The sequence below is a fragment of the Capra hircus genome, chromosome 5 (genome assembly GCF_001704415.2).
Source record: "Capra hircus breed San Clemente chromosome 5, ASM170441v1, whole genome shotgun sequence".
Lineage (NCBI taxonomy): Eukaryota > Metazoa > Chordata > Mammalia > Artiodactyla > Bovidae > Capra > Capra hircus.
Genome location: NC_030812.1, coordinates 29,577,273 through 29,598,413, shown reverse-complemented (window position 1 = coordinate 29,598,413; position 21,141 = coordinate 29,577,273). Strand labels below are relative to the sequence as shown.

The 21,141-nt window shown below is 52.3% G+C and overlaps 1 protein-coding gene across 1 annotated transcript; it reads left to right on the top strand.

The window, feature by feature from the left end:
- On the top strand, positions 11,461-19,753 carry AQP2 (aquaporin 2). Its single transcript, XM_018047814.1, has 4 exons — positions 11,461-11,915; positions 14,903-15,067; positions 15,435-15,515; positions 16,158-19,753. The coding sequence occupies exons 1-4, from the start codon at positions 11,556-11,558 to the stop codon at positions 16,365-16,367; spliced, it is 816 nt and encodes a 271-aa protein (XP_017903303.1). The 5' UTR covers positions 11,461-11,555; the 3' UTR covers positions 16,368-19,753.

Here is a 21,141-nt window from a genome sequence, read left to right as displayed (position 1 = left end):
CCCTCCCCAAGCAGCTGACCCCTCCTGAGAGGCATGCGTTGCCCCACGCCTGCCCCCGTGCAGCATGGGGCTTAGAGGGCATTGTTCTGGAAACCTTGAGTCCAGCCTTGCTGTTCGAGCTATGGGTCCATGTGATCTCCAGCCTTCCCTCGCTCCCTCTTCAGCCTTCCCAGAATCCTCTGACAAGCCTTCCTATTTCCTCAGCATTGTCATTATCCCTTCCACCTCTGGAAGCCCAGCTTCCCTCTCCTGTGAGGATGTCCATATCTGTTCTGGTCATGAAGCTGTTCAGTTCCAAAGGCCTTCCCCATTTCCATCAGTCCCTACCACAGCCACACCCTGGAGCCTGTCTTTGCTAAAACACTCGCACTCCTCAAAGCTTGAACTGAATGGACCACTTGCTGCCTATGGCCCTCTGTGCTTCTGATGGCTCCTTCTTGACTGCCTGGCCCCGGGCCTCACCCCAGCTGCCCATTGCACCCACTGGGCACCCGCTGGGCTGGTGGAGCTGGCTGCCACCCTGGGCTGCCGCACCTACTGGAAACAGTGGGTCACCCTGGAGACCGGGGCCTCTTGCCTCAGAGAGGCCCTGACCACTGCCCGCACCAGCCCTGTCTTCTTTCCACTGCAGCTCTTTCAAACCCGCTCCACCTCCCCCAGGCTCCTGATTCAGACCTTCCCCCTCTTTCACAAAGAAAGCAAAGACCCCAAGATGGGAGTCTCCTTGATTTCTTGCCATCCCAGCTTCACGCAGCAACATCACGCAGACTGCACCTTACTCCCCTCTCCTGACTCGGACCACCCTGGGGCTTTGTGCGCAGCTCTTCCCTCCTCTTTGGGCATGGAGGTCCCTGTCATCCCCTTCCTTGTCCCTCTCTCCAGTTGTGCATCTTCCCCCAACTCTTCCCATAATCATGGAGACCCCCTCTGTCCTCCCCTCCTGCCTCACCTCCCCTTCAGTCTTCCCACTGCCTCTGCCACTGTCCTTCCTCCAGAACCTTTCCTTAACCATCCCAGAAGCACCTCAATATCAAAACATCACATCCCATCTCATTTCTCCCCAGTCTGCTTCTCCTTGGTTCTCCGCATCTTGGGAAAGGGCAGCAGGGTGCAAGTACACACCCCAAGTCACTCTGTACACCTCCCTCCCTCACGCCCTCATTCCAGCACCCACCAAGTCCCCTTGGGGCTTCTTTTTAATATTTCCAGAATTCATCATTCGGCAATGATGTGCCAGGCTCCTACCTTGCAAGGGTTTGGCACATTATTCATTCAGGAATTTGTTCAATATGCATTTTTTGGAAAGCCCATCCTGTGCAGTATTGACTTGACTCACATTTGTGCTTCCAACTCAGGCAGTTGTTCCACTTGGCACCTGACCTCTCTCATCCCAGTGCTAGTAATTGATCTGAACTTCACCCTTGTTGACTGACTCTGTCTCAGCTCCTGGGCTGCCTGGGAGTTTGACTCCTCCTCCTCATCCTGCCACCCTGTCACGTGGCAATTAGGATGAGGCGTCATGGCGGCTATGAAGGCTCGGCAGTGGCAGTGTTGGGGAAACCATCTGAGATGGGGTTGCTGGAGATAGTGACTCTACTAGAATTCACTTAGGGGTATGTATTCATTTGTGCACTCAGTCAAGATTTATTGAGCATCTACAGTGTACCAGGCACTGAACTAGGCCCTAGGGATGCAGCCAGGCCCCCAAACACACAGGTTCTCCCCTCTCTCCAGGAACTAGCAGTTTGGTGAGGGAGACATTCATCAGATAAATGGCATGAGTATGACCAGGACAAGTGCTTCATCAGGGTGGGACACAGTTCTCAAGTATGTAATGGCAGGGCTTGGTCCTCTCTAAGGAAGTGATGGTGAAGCTGAGATCTGAAGGATATAGACGTGTTAACTAGAAGAAGAGGAAAGGGAGCAGCCCAAGTAGAAGGACCAGCATGTGCAAACGCCCTGGGGGAACACAGAGGCAATGCATGGGATAGGAAGCCCTGCACAGAAGACATTTTGGTTTGTTTAATCATAAAACAACGTAACACAAAATGCACCATTCGACTGTCTCAGATGTACAACTGAACAGCGTTTAGTAAATCCACGATGTCATGTAACCACCACCACTCTTGTACCAGAACATTTCATCACCCCAAAAGGAAAGCCTGTACCCATTAAGCAGCCACTCCCCGTTCTTCTTTCCCCCAACCCCACAGCCTGGGAACCACTCATCTACCTTCTGTCTCTCTGGATTTGCCTACTCTCAACATTTCTTACAGATGGAGTGACGTAATCTGTGGCCTTTTGGGCCTGCCTTCTTTCACTCCGTGTACGATGTACGGGGTTCATCCATGTCGCAGCATGTGTGAGCACTTCATTCCTTGCTATGGCTGAATCATATTCTATTGTATGGATATGCATTTTGTCTATCCATTCATTTCTTGATGACCATTTGGGTTGCTTCCACCTTTTGGCTATTGTGGATCATATTGCTATGAACATGTGCGTACAAGTTTGTGTTTGAACATCTGACTTCAGCTCCTTTGGGTCCATAACCAAGAGTGGAACTTTGGGTCATATAGTAAATCTGTGTTTAACTTTTTGAGGAACAACACACACTTTTTATTACATTCATCTGACATGACTTAAATTCAAGCTATGTTGGTAAGACAGGGGTGATAGTGATATGGGAGAGTAAACGCTGTTATTTTCCAGTTCTGACAACTTCTTTTCATCTCTTTTCAGGTTGTTTGAAGTGGAGGTGAATAGGCGGAGAGGCACTATCTCACTAACTGCCTACTCAGGCAGTCCTGCCAGGTCAAGGATCTCCATCTGTTTTTTTCCCTGACGTACCTCAAAGCCTAAAACAGTGCTTGGCACATGACTGGTGCTCAATAACTATTTGTTGCATGAATAAATAAATACAATGAACTCCTTCAAGGGCTCTAAAATCCCAAGAAAACAGACATTCATCAGCTAGAAACAGGGAGGACAGGCCCATGTTGCCGCCCAAGGTGGGTGGTTGGGTGAGAACAGGACTCTCCAAAGCCACCAACCCTCAGCCCCTAGGGAGACCTTGGCTAGTATTTTTGAACACTCACCGTGTCCAGGGACTTTTATACAACTGTTCACCCGGAAGCTTGGAGAGCCTGAGTGGCTTTGGATTCCTACGAGGTAGACCCGGAATCCACCCTGGGCTGCTAGACATCAGGTCTTGTTCCTTTAGTGGGGACAGTGGTCCCTCCATCCCAAGACTGACGCTCAGCCCAGAGTAGGCTCGGGGCTGTGGTCAGCCGGAAGGACTTCCAGGGGTCCCTCAGAAGCACCCTAGAGAGTCCTGAGTTCTCCCTTCCCCCAGCTGAGGCCAGAGGGAGGAGGGAAGGACGGCAGCAGAGCGTGCAAATTGGAGGCTGATATTGAATCGCAGCAAAATGAGCAGAGGATTACCTGCCCCACCTGGACCCACCCCGGGCGAATCCCAAGGCCCGGGTCAACTCTCATGAGGAGTCGGCGGGCCCAGTACCAGGCGGAACTGTGGCTGGATGAGCAGGGATCATGAGGCAGGCGGCTGGGCCCACAGGCTTGAAGACGTCTTCCTCTCCTGAGCCCTCCCCATCCCTAGGCTGGACATCCTGCATTCAGAGAGGTCTTCTTGAGTTCTGGGGGCAGAGCTGGGGGATCAGAACCAGGCTGAGACGCTATCCCAGGACCCTGCCTTCAGGGAGAACAGGGAGAAGGAAGATGAGGCAAACACCCAGGATTCTGGGGAGTGGGGTGGGAAGCTGCCATGACTGAGTAAGTCTGGGAAGGCTTCCTGGAGGAAGATGAAGGGTGTGGGAGACTGGGTTGGGATGGAGGAAGATTTAAGTTTGAATTATGGCTTAGCTACTTCCTAGCTGTTTGACCTCGAGCAAACAATTCATTCCCCAAACATTTTTAAGAGTGTCTACACCATGCCAGTCACATATTAAGCGTTAGGACTACAAGGGTAAATTCGATACAGTTCCTGTCCTCAGAGTTTTAGCCAGGATGCCATGATCCGTGATGTCACCAAGGTGAGGCAGCACTCTGGGGAGGGGGCAGCGGAAGTGGCAGCCAGTTTAAGGTCCTTGAGCCTCCCTTAGCCTCATCCATACATGAGGTTGGTGCCCACTTGCTCACATGGCCAAGATGACTGGTCGGGAAAAGCCATGTGAGCCTAGCTTGCTGCCTCACACACCAGATGGGCAGGGCCAGCCTCAAGGAGAGGCATGAGGCTGACAGAGGCTTGGGAGGGGCATGAGGGGGTATAGCGCCAGGGTAGGAGGAAGCCGGCCATGATTGGGGGGGAGTGGAGAGGGGCCCTGCCCAGAGCCTGATCAGGGTCCTGCTGGTGAACCAATCACTGGAGCCACAGATGCTGGAGGCAGGCACTGTGCAGCCAGGGTGGCTCAGCTGTGGCTGTGAGTGGGGAGTCAAACAGGTTTGGGTGACCTTTGCAAGCAAGGTCATGGGGCATTGCCCATAGCCTTTTCAACTTATTACCACTCCCTGATCTGGTAATGACCCCGGCATAGCCTGACCCTGGCACTCACAGCTCCTGTCTCTCCCTGTAGGGCAGAGACACCAGCTCTCCCGGGTCAGCTGGCACATACTTCCCCCTCTGCCTTCCTGCCCTGCAAGGAGGACTCCCCCTCCCCCAGGGAGGGTGCTGCCAAGGCTCCCTTGGGGCTTCCACACTGGCTAGCCTTCCCCAGATGTGATGGGACAGGAAGCCGGGGACTGGAAGGAGTTCGTCATGAGGGGAGCAGTATGTCCTGCTGCTGGCCCGTCTCCCCTTCTGCTAGCACCCACAATGGTTCCCCATTGCCCACCTGTGCAGAAGCTTTATTAACCTTCATGCCGGGCTTCTCTATGCTGTAGAGTTGTAGCGGCCGCATTTGTCCACTTGTCTGGCCCTCATCCTGGTGCACAAACTCCAGCCATAGCTTCCCCAGTGTTTGCTCAGCCTTCATTGGATCCTCCAAGAGTCCGGGAACTCACTACTTCACAAGGCAGAGTTGTTATTAGAAAGGTCTCCCTGCCCCAAGTCCCTACTCCTGCCTGATCGTTTGCAAATGAGCACATGCTTGCTTCCAACTCCTATTCCACGCACGAGTGCACAAATGCATGCCTCCCTCTCTCTGCCCAAGCTCTGAGAATCAGCTTCTCTTCTGATCAAGCCCCTGAAGATGGTCATGTGGCTGAAACACAGAGGGTGCTGGGCAGGGTGTAAGTGGGCTGGAGTGCGGGCGAGGGGACCAGAACTGGTGGACTTGCTCATTATCCGCTTGACAAACATTGGCTGAGCACCTGTAACATGCCAGGCCCAGTGCTAGGTGCTGAGTTTGTGATTAACGTGTTTGCATGCTAAGTTGCTTCAGTTGTGTCCGACTGTTAGTGACCTCCATGAACCATAGCCCACCAGGCTTTTCTGTCCATGGAATTCTCCAGGCAAAAGTACTGGAGTGGGTAGCCATCCCTTCCCAAGAAAATCTTCCCGACCCAGGAAATAAGCCAGGTCTCCTGCACTGCAGGCAGATTCTTTACCATCCGAGCCACCAGGGAATCTCTTACTCACACCTAATTCTCTTCAAAGAGAGCAAGCTTGTTCCCAACCCTTCTTAAACCCACCAACACTCTCTTCCCTACTGAGAAAGGGATTTTAAGCCAGAATCAAAAACAGTGTTTTTCAAACTGAGTGGCAACCTGTTGGTGGGTCATGAAGTTTATTTAGTAGCTGCGACCTTAATGAGTATTTTAGTGAAACAGAGTAGAGGAATTTAAAACATCACATTGAGGAAATATTGCTTTGTGTAATGTTATAGTTATATCTCTTTTTATTAAGACAATGTAAATGGGTTAAGATATTAAATGCATTTCTTCCTGCAAGTCTCAATTAAAAGAGTTTGAAAGTCACTGGTCTGGAGTTTGAGGAAAAGTCAGCCGTGAGAAAGTGGTGGGGACACACGTCCCAGCCAGAGGGAACAACATGGATCAGGGCCCCAAAGTGGAGGAGTTGGTCTGGCCTTGTCCTGTGGGCGGTGGGAGCTATAGGAGGCTATAGGCGAGGTCTTCTTCATCCCTGTGCCCTACTGCATGGGCAGGAGGGAGATAGCCAGAAGCTATCTTTGTCTCCCCAGGAGCCTGAGCCTGTCTCTACCTGGGCCTCAGCTTTCAGGACTGCCTGGCCTTTGGGAACAAAGTCAGCCTACCCGGGGGGCAAAAGTCTGAATTTCTAAATCAGACAGACCCGTACGTATAGCTTATCTTGGCTACTTACCTTTGATCTTCGGCAACCTTTTTTTTTTTTGGCTATTCTGGGTCTTGGTTGCAGCGTGTGGGTTTTCACCCTTGCTGAGAACAGGGGCTACTCTTCATTGTGGTAAGTGGGCCCCTTTCTGCAGTGGCTGCTCTTGCTGCGGAGCACAGGCTTTAGGGCTCAGGCTCGGTAGTTGTGACTCACAGACTTAGTTGCTCCGAGGCATGTGAGATCTTCCTGGATCAGGGATCGAACCCTTGACCCTTGCATTGGCAGGCAGATTCTTAACCACTGGGCCCCTGGGAAGTTCACAGGCAACTTTTAAAACCTCTCTGTGCCTCAGTTTCCTCTGGATTAAATGAGGCCGTTAAGACTCATTCCTAAAAGTCCATGTGAGAATTTAGTTTGAAATCCAGATGCCCCCAGGCTTTCAGTCCTCTAGGTTCTCTCTTCACTTCCACATAGAGTAGGGTTGTCAGATTTAGCAAAGAAAAATACAGGATACCTCGGTTCAATTTCAATTTCATATAATGAGCAAATTTTCAATGTAAGTATGTGCGTTGAATCTACTTATGCTAAACAATTTGTTATTTCTCTGAAATTCACATGTACCTGGGTATCCAGTGACTTATCTGGCAACCCTCCATAGAAACACTCACATTCCATCCCAGAACTCCGTGGACCCAATCCCCTGCAAGGTTTCTGGGGCTTCCGGAGGGGACCGGAGCCCCAGACTCCCATCCCTTCCACCCGCTGCTGCTGGGGGCTCTCTTTTTATTCTGTCCCACTTCAGCCACTATGGATCTGCCCTGTTCTTTGTTTCTCCTTCCCCAGAGTTCCAGCCGCACAGACTGCGGTGTGTGACCTGCTTTTACTGACCTTGATGGGAGAATGGAGGGCACTTGGATCTCCGCTCAGAGCAGGAAACACACCTGTTATCTGCCAGATAGCAGCAGTCCTGAGTTCTGTCACTGTGCTCCCACGTGGGGCACCCTTACTGGCCCAGCTCCCCACAAATACCCTCCTCCTACCTCTGTTTTTCCAGACTCTCAGCCACCTCCTTCAAGCCTCCAGCAAACCTCATACAAATCCCCGCTTCTTTAGTCTTCAGCATCCTTTAACCTTCTGTCTCACTTTTTCTCTATCTTGATTATTTCACAGGGTGGGTATGAGGTAGAAATTCACTTTCACAGTTAAAAATATCCTCTCGAAGTCAGACTTCCTGAGACTTCCCTGGTGGTGCAGGGTTAGGACTCCATGCTCCTGCAGGGGACCCAGTTCAATCCTTCGTTGGGGAACTAAGATTCCCGCAAGCCACGTGGCACAGCCAAAAAAAAAAAAAAAAAAACCATCAAACACCTGGAATTCCAATTCTGCCTCCCCACTTATTAGCTGTGTGATCTCAGGAAAGTTATTAACCTCTCTCATTTTCCTCATCTCATGAAAAATGAGATGATAATTTTAGCTCATAGGATTGCTGTGAAGATAAACAGCATTAATGCATGTAGAAATGTCTAAAGGAGTTCATGAAACAGTGAGCACTAAATGCAAGTTTAATGTTATAACTGCTATATCTCATCGGTTCTAAGGTGTACCTTTTTCCTCTCATCCTAATGTCTTAATGATCGTGGTATCTTACAACAGCTGGGAATGCTTGTCATCACCTGTGCATATTTAAATTTGGTCCTTTGAGTTTCATGCGTTCTCATTCCTACATCTGTTCAGTTTAATTGCTATTGAAAATGTCTTCAAAAAGTTACACTATGGTTTAGCAGTTAAACAAAGTTATTTTGTGTACAGAAGGACATGGAAACGGAGCAGCCTGCCAAGAATATGACATTAGTGAAGCAAATAGTTGTTACTGAAGAATGACCACAAGCTTGTATTTTCTTGTAAAACAACTGCCAAGTGTTGTATGGGACCCAAGAAAGGAAGAGTCCCACAAGCAGATGAAATTGTTGTTTTACTACTGAGAAAAGGGCAAAATGATTGCCAGTCACACATGAAGCAAGAAAACCCCAGAGGTACGCTTACAGAAACGTGGCAGACAATCTTGTAAGAAGTGATGGATCACTACACTTCAGATGGCACTGCGGGCGAAACTGTGCAGAGAAATATCAGGGACACAGCTTGGAATCGAAACAGGATTTGAGGAGAGTCAAACTCTGAATATGAAGAAATTTTAGAACTCTTTTAGCCATTTGTTTTGTTTATAATATCCTTTTTCATGTGTTCATAAGAGTGGCTTTTGACTAAATGCTATTTAGTTCAGTTGGTCTGTCATGTCCGACTCTTTGTGACCCCATGGACTGCAGCACGCCAGGCTTCCCTGTCCTTCATTACTCCTGGAGTCTGTTCAAACTCATGTCCATTGAGTTGGTGATGCCATCCAACCATCTCATCCTCTGTCATCCCCTTCTTCTCATGCCTTTGGTCTTTCCCAGCATCAAAGTCTTTTCTAGTGAGTCAGCTCTTCACATCAGGTGGCCAAAGTACAGGAGCTTCAGCTTCAGCATCAGACTTTCCAATAAATATTCAGGGTTGATATCCTTTAGGATTGACTAGTTTGAGTTCCGTGCTGTCCAAGGGACTCTCAAGAGTCTTCTCCAGCACCACAGCTTGAAGGCATCAATTCATGGTGCTCAGTGCTTTTTATTGTCCAGCTCTCACATCCATACACGACTACTGGGAAAACCATAGCTTTGACTAGACAGACCGTGGTCACCAAAGTAATGTCTCAGCTTTTTAATATGCTGCCAACTCTGTCATAGCTTTTCTTATGGTATCTATGTAAACCTGAAAGACTATTTTCAATAAGTACAAAACAAAGATTAGGAATAAAGCATTTTGGGGGTTGTTTTCCTTCACTTATGTTTAAAACTTATTTCTAAGATAACATAAAACCTACCACCCTAACCATCTGTATGAGCACGATTCAGTGGTATCAGGTACAGTCACAGTGTGTGACCATCTCACCATCTGCCTCCAAGCATTTTTTGTCATACTCTAGTTAGCAGTGCATCACACAGCTGATGGCACCTTGGTCCTCATAAGACAACGGTGTCTTCAATGCCTAGGTCAGGAAGATCCCCTGGAGTAGGAGATAGCAGCCGGCTCCAGTATTCTTGCTGGAAAATTCCATGGATGGAAGAGCCTGGTGGGCTGCAATCAATAGGGTCTCAAAGAGTTGGACACAATTGAACACACACACACACAGCATACAGCATGCATATTAACCAAAAAATACATAGCTGAAACAATGTTTCCTCTGTGCACTAAACATAATTAAGCAAAATTACTTTTTTTTTAGTTACACAGTGTTGTGATCACTGTAAACAAAATGCAACCCTCCCCGGGTTCGGGTTTCTCACCAAACAGGGACCACGGCTGGAACCCCCCAGCTTCTCAGGAACACCTTCCACTCCGGCTCAAAAGGAATGAACAACCTGACTAGGGGCCCAGTCATGGCTGGCGTCCACCCCTCCTTTCAGACTTGTGTCCAGACCAGAACATGAGTGAGTCTCAATCTCTCTGGACTTCATGTAATCTGTAAAATGAGATTCACAGGCTAGACGACCTCTGTCTTAGAGTGGTATCTTACCACTGGGTTCTAAATTTATGGCTGTGTGACGGAATGGCCAACATACACATACACGGTTTGGGGTGTGGATTAAGGGCTGCAGAGAGAAGTCATGACACCTCTTGGGGGGTTTATTGGGAGATAAGAGACTTTTCACTTGACTAGATAAGAAGAGATCCTGTCCAGAATCATGGGTCAGCCACTTTCTCTCTCTCTCAAGGTCACGAACACTTTGATCAAAGAGAAGAGACAAGAAAGTGTGTGTGGCCCATCCGAGGGCAAGCTGCATCACGGGGGGGCTCCACTCAGTGGTTTCCAATCGCTCTCAGATTTCCGTTCCTGGGACTGTGACTTGCCCTGGGGACAGGAGGTAGAGCAGAGTCAAGAAGCTGGTTCTCTTAGTCTCACTTAGACCCTGACCCTGCCTCTGGGTCCCCAGGACAGGGAGCAGGGCTGGAGAGATCAAAGAAATATGATGTAATGAGACCTAATGTCTCCTGGACCCCAGGTCAGGGCAGCATTGATGGCAGGAAGTGGCACTGCCCAGAGGCTGGACTGAGTGGGCACTCAGACCAGGGAGTCACTTACTGCAGTCGTCCTGAGCCTATACAGCTCACTGCCCCACAGAAAAGTCCTCCCCCTGTGGCTTGGGTGGCTCTGAGCTCTAGGGGTACCTAGAGCCTGTCACAGCTTCTGGGACCCTAACATGTGAGTTTAGGGAATCATGGTCTCTCCTGATAGTATAAATAATGCTATTAATAACAAATGATACCAACTGACATCTTGCTGCGGGCCAGGAGCAGCTCTGAGCACTCTCCATATATTAGTTCATTTAATCTAAACCCCAAGCCCACATAGGTTTATTATCCCCTTTTGAAATCACAGAGATGCACTATGGAATGGAAACCCACAGCTTCCTCAGTCGACCTGAGCTTGACTCCATCACCCAAGGCCAGGATCCCAGCGCCTCTGAAATCGCCCCCTGCTTCCAGGCTATGAAAGCTGCTATTTGGCAGGGGTTCCAGGGAGCAAGTGAAGCTTAATGATTTGTGGATGACTGAGTGCAAGAAAGCAAACACAGGAGAGACACAAACCCTTTATGCCTTGGAAGGTTCGTGTCACACCAACCGGTTGTTTTCCATCCCCTGCGAGATGGGGGCCAGTCAGCAGGAAGGATGCCCCGATCTCCGGAAGGGGTGGCACTGACACCCTGTTTCATGGTCAGGTCTGTAAAGTGTTGCCCCTGACTTGGCAAACAGTTTGAATCAGAGAGAGGGGTTTGGCAGCATAAGCTGTACAGAATCCCCATAGGACCGGTGGGGGCGGGGGAGGCCCTGGGGGAGCTGCCCTTTGATAACCTAGGGAACAAACACGGAAAACTAGGGGACGTCAATCCCTATCTGGAGCTCATTAATGGGGAACGCCATTCAGCTGTGAAGTCCTAGATGGGGTGATAGGCATGCTGCGCCCAGGGGTAGGGGGTGGGGGCAGGAGGCGGCCATAGGGGAGAAAAGGTATCGGCCAGACTCCACCTACATCTCACGTGTCCAAATTCAGGATGGAGGGACCCTATAAATGCCCAGGACCAGCGTCCCCGGAGACCCTGAGAGAGAGACAGACAGACAGACAGAGGGAGAGCGAGAGCTGCAAGCTCCCCGCCCCGAGACCCCTGGGCCAGCCCACGGAAGGCTCCGCAGCATGTGGGAACTCCGGTCCATAGCCTTCTCCAGGGCAGTGCTTGCAGAGTTCCTGGCCACACTCCTCTTCGTCTTCTTTGGCCTCGGCTCAGCCCTCAACTGGCCACAGGCCTTGCCCTCTGTGCTGCAGATCGCCATGGCCTTCGGCCTGGCTATCGGCACCCTGGTGCAGGCTCTGGGCCACGTCAGCGGGGCCCACATCAACCCCGCCGTGACTGTGGCCTGCCTGGTGGGCTGCCACGTCTCCTTTCTCCGTGCTGTCTTCTACGTGGCCGCCCAGCTGCTGGGGGCTGTGGCCGGGGCCGCCCTGCTCCATGAGATCACACCACCAGCTATCCGAGGGGACCTGGCTGTCAATGCCGTGAGTAGCCAGAACTGAGTCCTTTCCAGAAGGGAAGATCCTGGGGAGTCCCTTGTGAAGGATGAGATGGGAGGGACCACATCTGGGTGAGGGTCTAGGTGGGGAGACAGAGACAGAGAGAGGTGGGATGGGGAAGGGACAGAAATGCTGGAGCATAGCTGCCCCAGGAGAGTCAGGGTGGAAGGAGCAGTAATGTCAGAGCAGCAGCTGGGTACCCACGGGTCTGCTGGTGCCTTCTGCCCTGAGCCTCTTGGAGGGAGAGCCAGGTCAAGGACTCTGTTGACTTGATGCTCGCGTTGCAGCGAGGGCTGTGCTAGAACTCACGGAGGACAGAGTCCCCAAGCAGACATGAATAGACTATGAAGAAGGAACTTCAGAGAGCTAGTCCCCAGCATCTTCCTGAGGGAAGAAGGACCCAGCATTCCAGCAGCAGGGGCTCCATGCAAGCCACACGCGGATAACTTACGACAACCCATAAGGGAGGGATGAGAAGACCCATTTCTTAAGAACATGGAAGCTGAGACTCAGAAGGGGGAAGTACCAAAGCTAGTCTTTAAACCCAGGCTTGACTGTAAAACCTGTGATCTCTCTGCCCCACCAATATTCCCTCCTTGAGCCACCATCTAAGCCTTGTTTTGCAAACAAGGAAACAGGCTTAGAGAAGGGAAGTGACAGGCTAAAAGCTCTACAGTTTTGTCGACATCAAGGAAAGTAGCAGAACCCAGGGCAAAACTGAAGGGGCAAGGTTTCTCCAGACTTTGGAAATTGTCCCCAGAGCCCATGAGCTGATTGACATGACCAGTGGCTTTGGGAGCTGAGGGTGATGCTGTGGCCCCTCCCCCTCCACACCCTTGCCCTCTCCCTCTCCTGGGTCTGGGCGAGGCCTGGGCAACTGAGGGCATGGGTGGGAAGAGACAGCCTGTGCCCCTCAACACAGCTCTAACTCTTGCTCCTCTTCCAAGCCAGGAAGGCGAGTGCTTCTTTCACGCCTCGATCTCCCGCATTTCTTGGCCTTCTCTACCCCTGGGCCACTGGATGAAAGCTATGATGTCTCTGAAGAGTACTGCATGGTCTCTGTGGCCATTCCCTCCCCCATATAGGTGGCCTTCCTCATGCAAGGGGAACTTCTCTCTTCAAATGGAAAATATGATGAGTCTGGGGGCTCAAGTTTGAGAGAAGGCAACAGTGACCACTGTGATGGATAGGCTGAGAAGTCTGACCATTTCCACTGAGAATGAAATTAGTTCAGTTTGCAGCCAGATGAGGTCCAGTTAGACTAAAAGAGGCACTTTCTGAAAGCATGGTCAAGAAAGCCTCAGAATGTGTGGCTAGGAAATCTCTAATAGCAGAGCAACGGGAGTGCTAAGGGGCCTTGAGGACACAACCTCCTGCTTTTCCATCATCTCGCAGTTGACTGGGGCCCTCAGGAGGGAAGGGTCTGGGAGGCTCCTCCGAGTTTGCGCTCAGCATTTACCATCTTGATGACCTGGGGAGAACTTTCCTGGCTGGAAAGGGGCAGCAGTGAGACGGACTTGTCCTGTGGCTAGCAAGAGCCAGATGACCCCCATGGCTGTCCCAGGTGTCCTCTGGAGTCACTGGAAAAGCCAGTCTGCCCACCAAGAATTCACCACTGACGTGCATCTGCTTGTGGCAGGCAGACTCCACCTCGTTCTTGGTACAACACCATAAGGAGAATTCTGTGATCCTCCACTCTGAGTGGTAAAACTGAGGTTCAGCATTCAGTTGATTCAAATCACAGAGCCGTGTCAGCACCTGGAAATGGACCCAGAGCTGTCTGACACCGAACCCACATCCATACTCTCTCCTTTAGACCACTCTTTACCAGGGAATGGAGCTGGGCCTCTGCCTTTGTCATTTGTCTCACAGTCCCCCAGGATCCATTCTGCTATCCCCATTTTACAGAAAGACAAACTGAGGCTGAAATAAATAGAGCCCCACAGCAAGTCAGAGGCTCCAAAGTGTCTGTCTCCAAAGCTCTTCACTGCCCCCACTATAGGCTCTGATATTGGAAGATGAGAGGGAGTTGAGGTTAGATTCCAGAGAGGCCCAAGGGCGCCATCTCAATGGTTAGGACCCAAGGTGGGGGTTCAGAGCCTGGAGAAGGAGTGTGGGAGCTCAGGGCTATCCCAGCTTCACCCAGCGCAGTGCCCAGACCCAGAGGGCAGGGTGTAGGGTTCAAGATAACAAAACCCAGAGAGAAATCCAGTACTGGGTGTGCCCGAGTTATGAAATCGCCTCTTCACTCAGCCCCAGGTTCTCTCGTTACAAGGTAAGGTCTGCTGGGACCATGGGCACCCCACATGGGGGTGGAGGCATCACAGTACAGGGCCCCAGGACCCCCACCTCAACCTCCGCAGGATGTGCAGAGAGCAAATCCACAGGGCAAAACTGACGCCTGAAATGCAGTAGGAATAGGCAAGGTCAAGGGGAACAAGCATAGTTGTGCACTGGACTCTTGGGGGAAGGGAGCACACTAGTGCCAGCCCCTGAGCCAGTCCCTTGATCCTGTTCCTGGGAGCCCTTTGACCATAGGAGGAAAGACCTCTCACCATACCAGTATCCTATGGTGTAAATAGCGAGGAAGGTCTTCCTATAACCAGGCCTAAAACTTCCTGCTGTAATCAAAACCTCTTCCCTCATTGTTCTTCAGGAAAAAGAAATTCCACATCTCAGTACCCTTTTCCTCTCACACTGCAGGCACATAATCCCAGTTACCAAACCTAATGGGCTATGGAGTCAGTTTCCCTACCTCTAGCCTGGGAACCACAAGCAGTCAGTCATAGGGTCCATCCCCCTGGCTGTGTGCCCTGGCCCAGTAAGAACCCACCAGTAGTGTGGACTAAGGTGGTTGGTGCGCCCTGGCGGATTGTGCCTGGAAGCCTATCTGGGTCCCTGGCTGCAGGTGGACAGGAAGATGACACCAATGTGGGGAGCATGCTCAGTGTGTCCCCCTCCTCTGTCCCCAGCTCAACAACAACTCGACAGCTGGCCAGGCCGTTACTGTGGAGCTTTTCCTGACACTGCAGCTCGTGCTCTGCATCTTCGCCTCCACTGATGAGCGCCGTGGAGACAACGTGGGCACTCCTGCCCTCTCCATCGGGTTCTCTGTGGCCCTGGGCCACCTCCTTGGGGTAGGTCGTGGCCACTGATTCCAGCCTCCCTGGAGGGACAGACACACGGACCTTCCCCAAAGAAACAGATACACAGACTGCTCTAGAGATAGATACACAGAACCCCTGAAAGTGACAGAGACACCCCCAGAGAGACAGATACACATACCTCCCAAGAGGGACAGACACAGAGGGTTTGACTCCCAGGCACCACAAAGGGACAGACAGCACTCCAGCTTCAAACGAATAGCAAGTCCTGTAAATATAGCACAAACTTAAGCATCCACCCATGAATGCCCTTTAGGCTGAGGTCCAGCACTGGAGAGGGGCACAGACTCTGGCCCCATCCTCAGCCCACCCGCCTCCCTGCCTCCCGCCTCCATTGCAGATCCACTACACCGGCTGCTCCATGAACCCGGCTCGCTCCCTGGCTCCAGCGATCGTCACTGGCAAGTTTGATGACCACTGGGTAATGGCTGAAGCCTCCCTGTCCTCCCCTCCCGCAGAAACCCATCTCCACTAGAAGGGAGAGCAGTGGGATCAGCAAATCCACCCCACCCCCAATTCTCCTCCTGGGGCTACGGGGAGTCTTGGGTCCACCTTTCAGGTCTGACCCCAGAGACTCCGTTTCTACATCTATAAATGAGGATAAGAGCGGTTGTTCCTTTGGCTTTGGGGAAAGATTAAGTGAGGTTACTGGTTTAAAAGAGATGACGCACTGCCTTAGAATTAGATACATGGTAATTATTCATACTAGATAGAAATGACATATTTCTATCATTTAGCACTTATCTAGTACTTCCTTAGTATGCGCCAGGACTTATTCTAAGTGCTTTGCAAATATTGACTCAGAGTTTTCACAACAACCCTAGGCGTTAGGTATTAGAGTGAGCAAACAGGCACAGAGAGGCCAAGTAACTTGTCCAAGGTTGCCAGGGAGTCCGCACTGAATTCGCCCCATTAGCCCACAACTAACAAGTCTTCCCAGCTGCTCGCTCCTCCTCACTATTCACACGGAAGAGAGTTTGATACCCTTCACCGTGCGAGGCCCCCTTTCAGCGCCAACGGGGAGAGGAGCATCCCTCGAGCCGCCCTCTCGCTCGCCCCCCAGGTCTTCTGGATCGGACCCTTGGTGGGCGCCATCGTGGCCTCGCTCCTCTACAACTACGTGCTGTTCCCGCCCGCCAAGAGCCTGTCGGAGCGCCTAGCGGTGCTGAAGGGGCTGGAGCCAGACACCGACTGGGAGGAGCGCGAAGTGCGGCGGCGGCAGTCAGTGGAGCTGCACTCCCCGCAGAGCCTCCCGCGCGGCAGCAAGGCCTGAGCGCCGGGACGGGCTGGGGGAGCTCGCCCGCCCGCCCGCCACCCCGCCGGAGCCCCTCTCCCCAGGCTCGAAGCCGGCCCCCAGGGCACAGTAGCTGCTTCCAAGACACGCCGAGCGGCCAGGGCCCCGGGCACCGCGGTGAGCCTGGCAGATTCCCCTGGCCTGAGGCTGCGCGGGCCAGCAAGTAGTGGACCCTGCGTCTCCTGGCAGGGAGCTGGGGAGGGAGGGCGGAGCTAGAAGCCTCCTCCGAGAGCCTGCGCAAGTGTACTGGGGGGCTGGGGGACGGGAGCCGGAAATGGTGCCCCATGTGTTTTTGCGTGTTCGTCCTCCAGTGCCTCTCTGTCCCCAAGTGCAGGGCTGTGCACACTCCTGAGTGTAAGCAGGTGTGCCTGCGCTGGCGCAAGTGTGCCCTGGCTGATCAACTCTCACTGCCTTCTTGACCCCTTCCGCCCTACCTGCGATAAGTCCGCGTCGTCTGCAGTGGAGGCGTCCTGTCCCCAGGAGCGCTAAGCTCTCTCCCCAGAAGGGAAGAGTGGGGTGTGGAGGCCACCCAGAGAGGGCTAGAGGGAGGCACTGATTTCTACTCCCGACTCTGCCCCTTCAGGCAAGTTTTCCCAAGCTGCAGCACTGGGGTCCTAAGATTTGCCAGGAACCCTCGCTAAAGGTAGCGAGGTTTCAACCAGAAGACAGCTCCCCGAGCATTGGCCTGGGATGGGAGCGGGGAGAGGGAAGTTGGGGGCCAGGAATCTCCCTCCTGCCCTAAGAGAGGACCTCGCCCCAGGAAGAAGAAGCAGGCATGTGTGTGTGTGCGCGCGCGTCTCCAGCAGGTGTACCACCGAGCCCATCTGGGGTGGGGGCGAGTGGGCTGCAGACTGAGAGATCAGCCCTCCCACTGTGGCAGGGAGAACAAAAGGGTTTAATGGGCCCCTGGCCTTTGTCTTGGGAGGGGGAAGATTTGCAACTAGACACTTCTTGAAAGGGGACACTCGGTTTCGCAAGTGAGCCCTCTCACCCAGCACACACCTATGGCCGGCTGGGCAAGGCACTCAGGCACGTAACCACAGGCACCAGGCAACATGCCCCCATCGCCCATCCCACTTCCGGCCCCTTCCCAGGAAGGAGCTCTTCTTCCCCTCTCTCCCTTCCACCTCCCCAGCCCTACTGCCCCCTCCCTTCTGGCTCCCCCCATAGGACCTTATTGTGGAGAGAGCAGCCTAACACTCTCTAGGCCAAACAAGGGGAAATGACTTGTCCAGGCAGAGACAGGTCTATGTCTAGAGCCGGGCCTTCTAAATTTCCAGGCCAGTGCGATGTTTCTCAAACGAGATTAACTAGGATTAAGTGAGATCATGCATGTAAAGATGCTGTGTGAACTATAATTCCTCATACCATTATCACGCATTAGTGGGATCATTTCGCTATTTCTGTTCCTGGGGGTGGGGTGGGGGGAAGAATACAAAAGGGGCATGACCTTTGGCCTCCTGTACCTGCTTTAATTGTTGGTTAAAGCAAAGGCAGGCCCTGGTGCCCCAAGGTACCAGCAGGAGATGGGTGTGGGGCTAGCCGCATCCTGATTCTGCCTCTTCACCTCTCCCAACCCTGAGCCTCCACACTGACTGTTCTCCCCTCCTCCCACCACCCATGCCAGCCGTTCTCCCCTCCCTCTCCAGCCTGTTGCATAGCTGACCTAAGGACCACACCATGAGCCCCCTTCTCCATGCTCTGATGCCTTCATGCTTTCAAGGCTTTTCTCTGTGTCTGTCCCACACTGCACAAGCATCACTGTGCACCAGAGCTTCCAGCCCATTCGGGCCCTCCACCCTCTTCAGAGACAGACTGGATAAGGAACACATATCTGTAATTATGCCCACTGCCTCCTCTAAGCTCTTTTCTGTCTTCCTTGACCAAACCTTCCTTCAGGTTAGAAAAAGCCTGCCCTTGGTCATAGATGATATGGAGATGATTCTCCCAATCCTTGACAGCTGATGACAGTCACTGGCCTCATTCCTGGAGGAGGGGTCAAGTCAGAGTCCAAAGTGACCCCCAGGGCTGTACTTCTGGCAGCTGAGTGTCCTTGCACTGGAATTTCAAAGGCAGGAAGGTACTGAGCTGTGAGCCAAGCCTGGATGTGTCTTGGATATTTCATCCCCTCCTCACTTCTCCCCAGCAGATCCTTCTGTGCTATGTTCCATCACTCAATAGTTTCTGGCTCTTTGCACCTCCTGGACTCTGACCCACCAGGCCCCTCTGTCCATGGGATTTTTCAAGCAAGAATACTGGAGTGGGTTGCCATTTCCTTCTCCACAGATCCCTCTAGAAGTTGCCAAAAATTTCTCCTTACAGCTGTTCCTCTTCCAAGATGACACTGTCCCCTGAACTAAATGTGAGATCCCTACTGCTTCCAGCCCCGATCTCCCAGATTCGGATCACTGAGGTCAGAAGTCAAAGCAGAAATCAAGTGATGGGATGGAGGGGAACTACGCCTGTTGAGCACTTTTGTGTCCCAGTTTCTGTGCTGGGTGCTTTACATGCATTAGCTCATCTAATCCTCCTGAAACTTCAGGGAGGTTAGGGAAGGCCGGCAGCCGACAGCCATGTTGTGTTTTACTTTTTCCAAAGCATTTCCTTATCATCTCCTGCAATTATTTCCCAACCCTGCAAGACAGGCTGAGCAAATATTGTCCTTCCCATTTCAGGCCGAGGCTGAACAACTGGACTAAAGTCACACAGCTGTATATGGTAGAGCTAAGACGTGAACTCAAGCCTTCTTATGCAAAATGCCATGAGCTTTCCACTCAGATGTTAGAACAGATCAGGCCTGTGTTGAGGCCACTTCTAGGGCCCTCCTGGGAGCCCTTGGCAGAAATCAGAGCTACTGGCCTGCCAGTATGTGGGTGGGGGGTAGGCTGGGGCCAGGTGGGGAGACAATGACGAAGAACACAGGCTGGTTTCTGCCCTCAAAGGGCACCCAGTCTGGAGGAGGGTGGAGGTCACATGCCAAACCAGACAGAGGCAGGGCAGCATAGAGGCAGATGGACAGAACTCCAGGTCCCCAAGCTGGAGAACGAGGAGATTCTGAGCTGAGGGGAGGAAGGGCTGGCCACTGGGCCTCGGCTGCCTCCACCTCTTCACTCCCACTTTGCGCCAGATGGCTTTGCCCCTGCGTGGGTTGCTTCAATACTCTTTTGGGTCTTTAAGCTGCGATTCTGTATCTGGGCAGTGCCTCCCAGCTGGACTATGAGCTCTGTGGGGGCAGGGCTCCTTTTGGTTCTCAGATGGCACCCTCCTCTCTATCTTCCCTCATCTGCCCCGTGTAGCACAGTGCCCTGCACATAGTAAACACTCAATAAATGCTCACTTGTCAATAAATGCTGTTTCTGTCACAATTTAGAAATGGTCCGTGCAGTCCGAGGAGCCAGAAGACAGACTAGAGTCTGTGGCTAGTCATGAGCACCCAGAGCTGCCTCGAGGGGTGGTGCAGAAGGGATCTCAATGCTGAAGGAGCTCAGCTGGGAGGCCTGTGGTGTCCAAGTCCCACTGTCAGCCTGGCCCAAATGGGTATGCTGGGCTCTGTCACCCAGGTGGCACTGCAGGGAGGCCACCAGGAGATGCGCTGGCTGTGTGGCCACCGGAGAGAGTGAAGGACAGCCCCCTTTGGTCCCCTCGTACTGACTATAGCACCATGTTGGGAAGACAGGGCAGGGACCTGGGATAACACCTAGCACTGAACGTGCACAATTAGCCTCCTGCTCTTTTCCCCAAACCTGCTCCTGCCACGGTCCTTCCCATCTCAACTGATGGCAACTCCATCTTTCCAGCTTGAGGCCAAAAGGCTTGAGCCATCTTTGACTCCCCTTTCTCACACCCAGCCCTGACTCCATCAGGGAATCCTGTCACTTCTACCTTCAAAGGGATCCAGATCGCTCACCTTCAGTACTTCCCACCAGGCCACCGTGTCCCTGCCTCCATGCCCTTCTCCTCTCTTCTCAACACAACAACAGAGGTGTCTTTTAAAGCTTTGTCAGGGGGCATCCCCGGTGGCTCAGTGGTAAAGAATCTGCCTACCAATGCAGGAGACAGGGGTGTGATCCCTGATCTGGGAAGATCCTAAGTGCCTCGGAGAAGCTAGGCCCATATGCCACAAGTACTGGACCTGTGCTCTAGAGCCTGGGAGCTGCAACCACTGAGCCCACTCTTAGCAACTGCTGAAGCCCGAGTGCCTTAGACCTGTGCTGCACAACAAGAGAAGCTCACACACTGCACCTGGAGAGAGCCCCCGACTCGCTGAAGCTAGAGACAAGCCTGCGCAGCAACGAAGATTCAGCACAGCCATAAAAAAAGATTAATTTTTAAAAAAACCTTTGTCAGGGACTTCCTTAGTGGTCCAGTGCCCAAGACTCTGCACTTCCACTGCAGGGAGCATGGGTTCAATCCCTGGTCAGGGAAGTTATGCATGCCACATGGTACAGCCAAAAAGAAAAACAAAAAAGAACTTTTTCAGTCCACACCAGTCCCTGGTCAGTGACTCCCTCAGTCTCTCAAGTAAAGCCTGCGGTCCTTCCAGTGATGCGCAAGGCCTGCCCACCTCCACCGCTTTCTGCCCTCCCTTGCTTTCTCTGCTCCAGCAATTCAGGCTGCTCCCTCTGCCTGGAATGTTCTTCCCCTATACATGCATGGTTCTTTCCCTCTCTTCTTGAAACCAAGCAAGACGTTATGGGGCTCCTGGGCTCAAAAGCCTTTCTGCTGTCATCTTCTCTGAGTTCCAAAGGGCAGG

What these genes read in the sequence shown, in the direction of transcription:
- AQP2 (XM_018047814.1), top strand. Translation starts at nt 11,556, where the DNA reads ATGTGGGAACTCCGGTCCATAGCCTTCTCCAGGGCAGTGCTTGCAGAG. An exon ending in GGGACCTGGCTGTCAATGCC is followed by an intron (nt 11,916 to 14,902) that starts GTGAGTAGCCAG and finishes CTCTGTCCCCAG; the next exon opens with CTCAACAACAACTCGACAGC. An exon ending in CCCTGGGCCACCTCCTTGGG is followed by an intron (nt 15,068 to 15,434) that starts GTAGGTCGTGGC and finishes CCTCCATTGCAG; the next exon opens with ATCCACTACACCGGCTGCTC.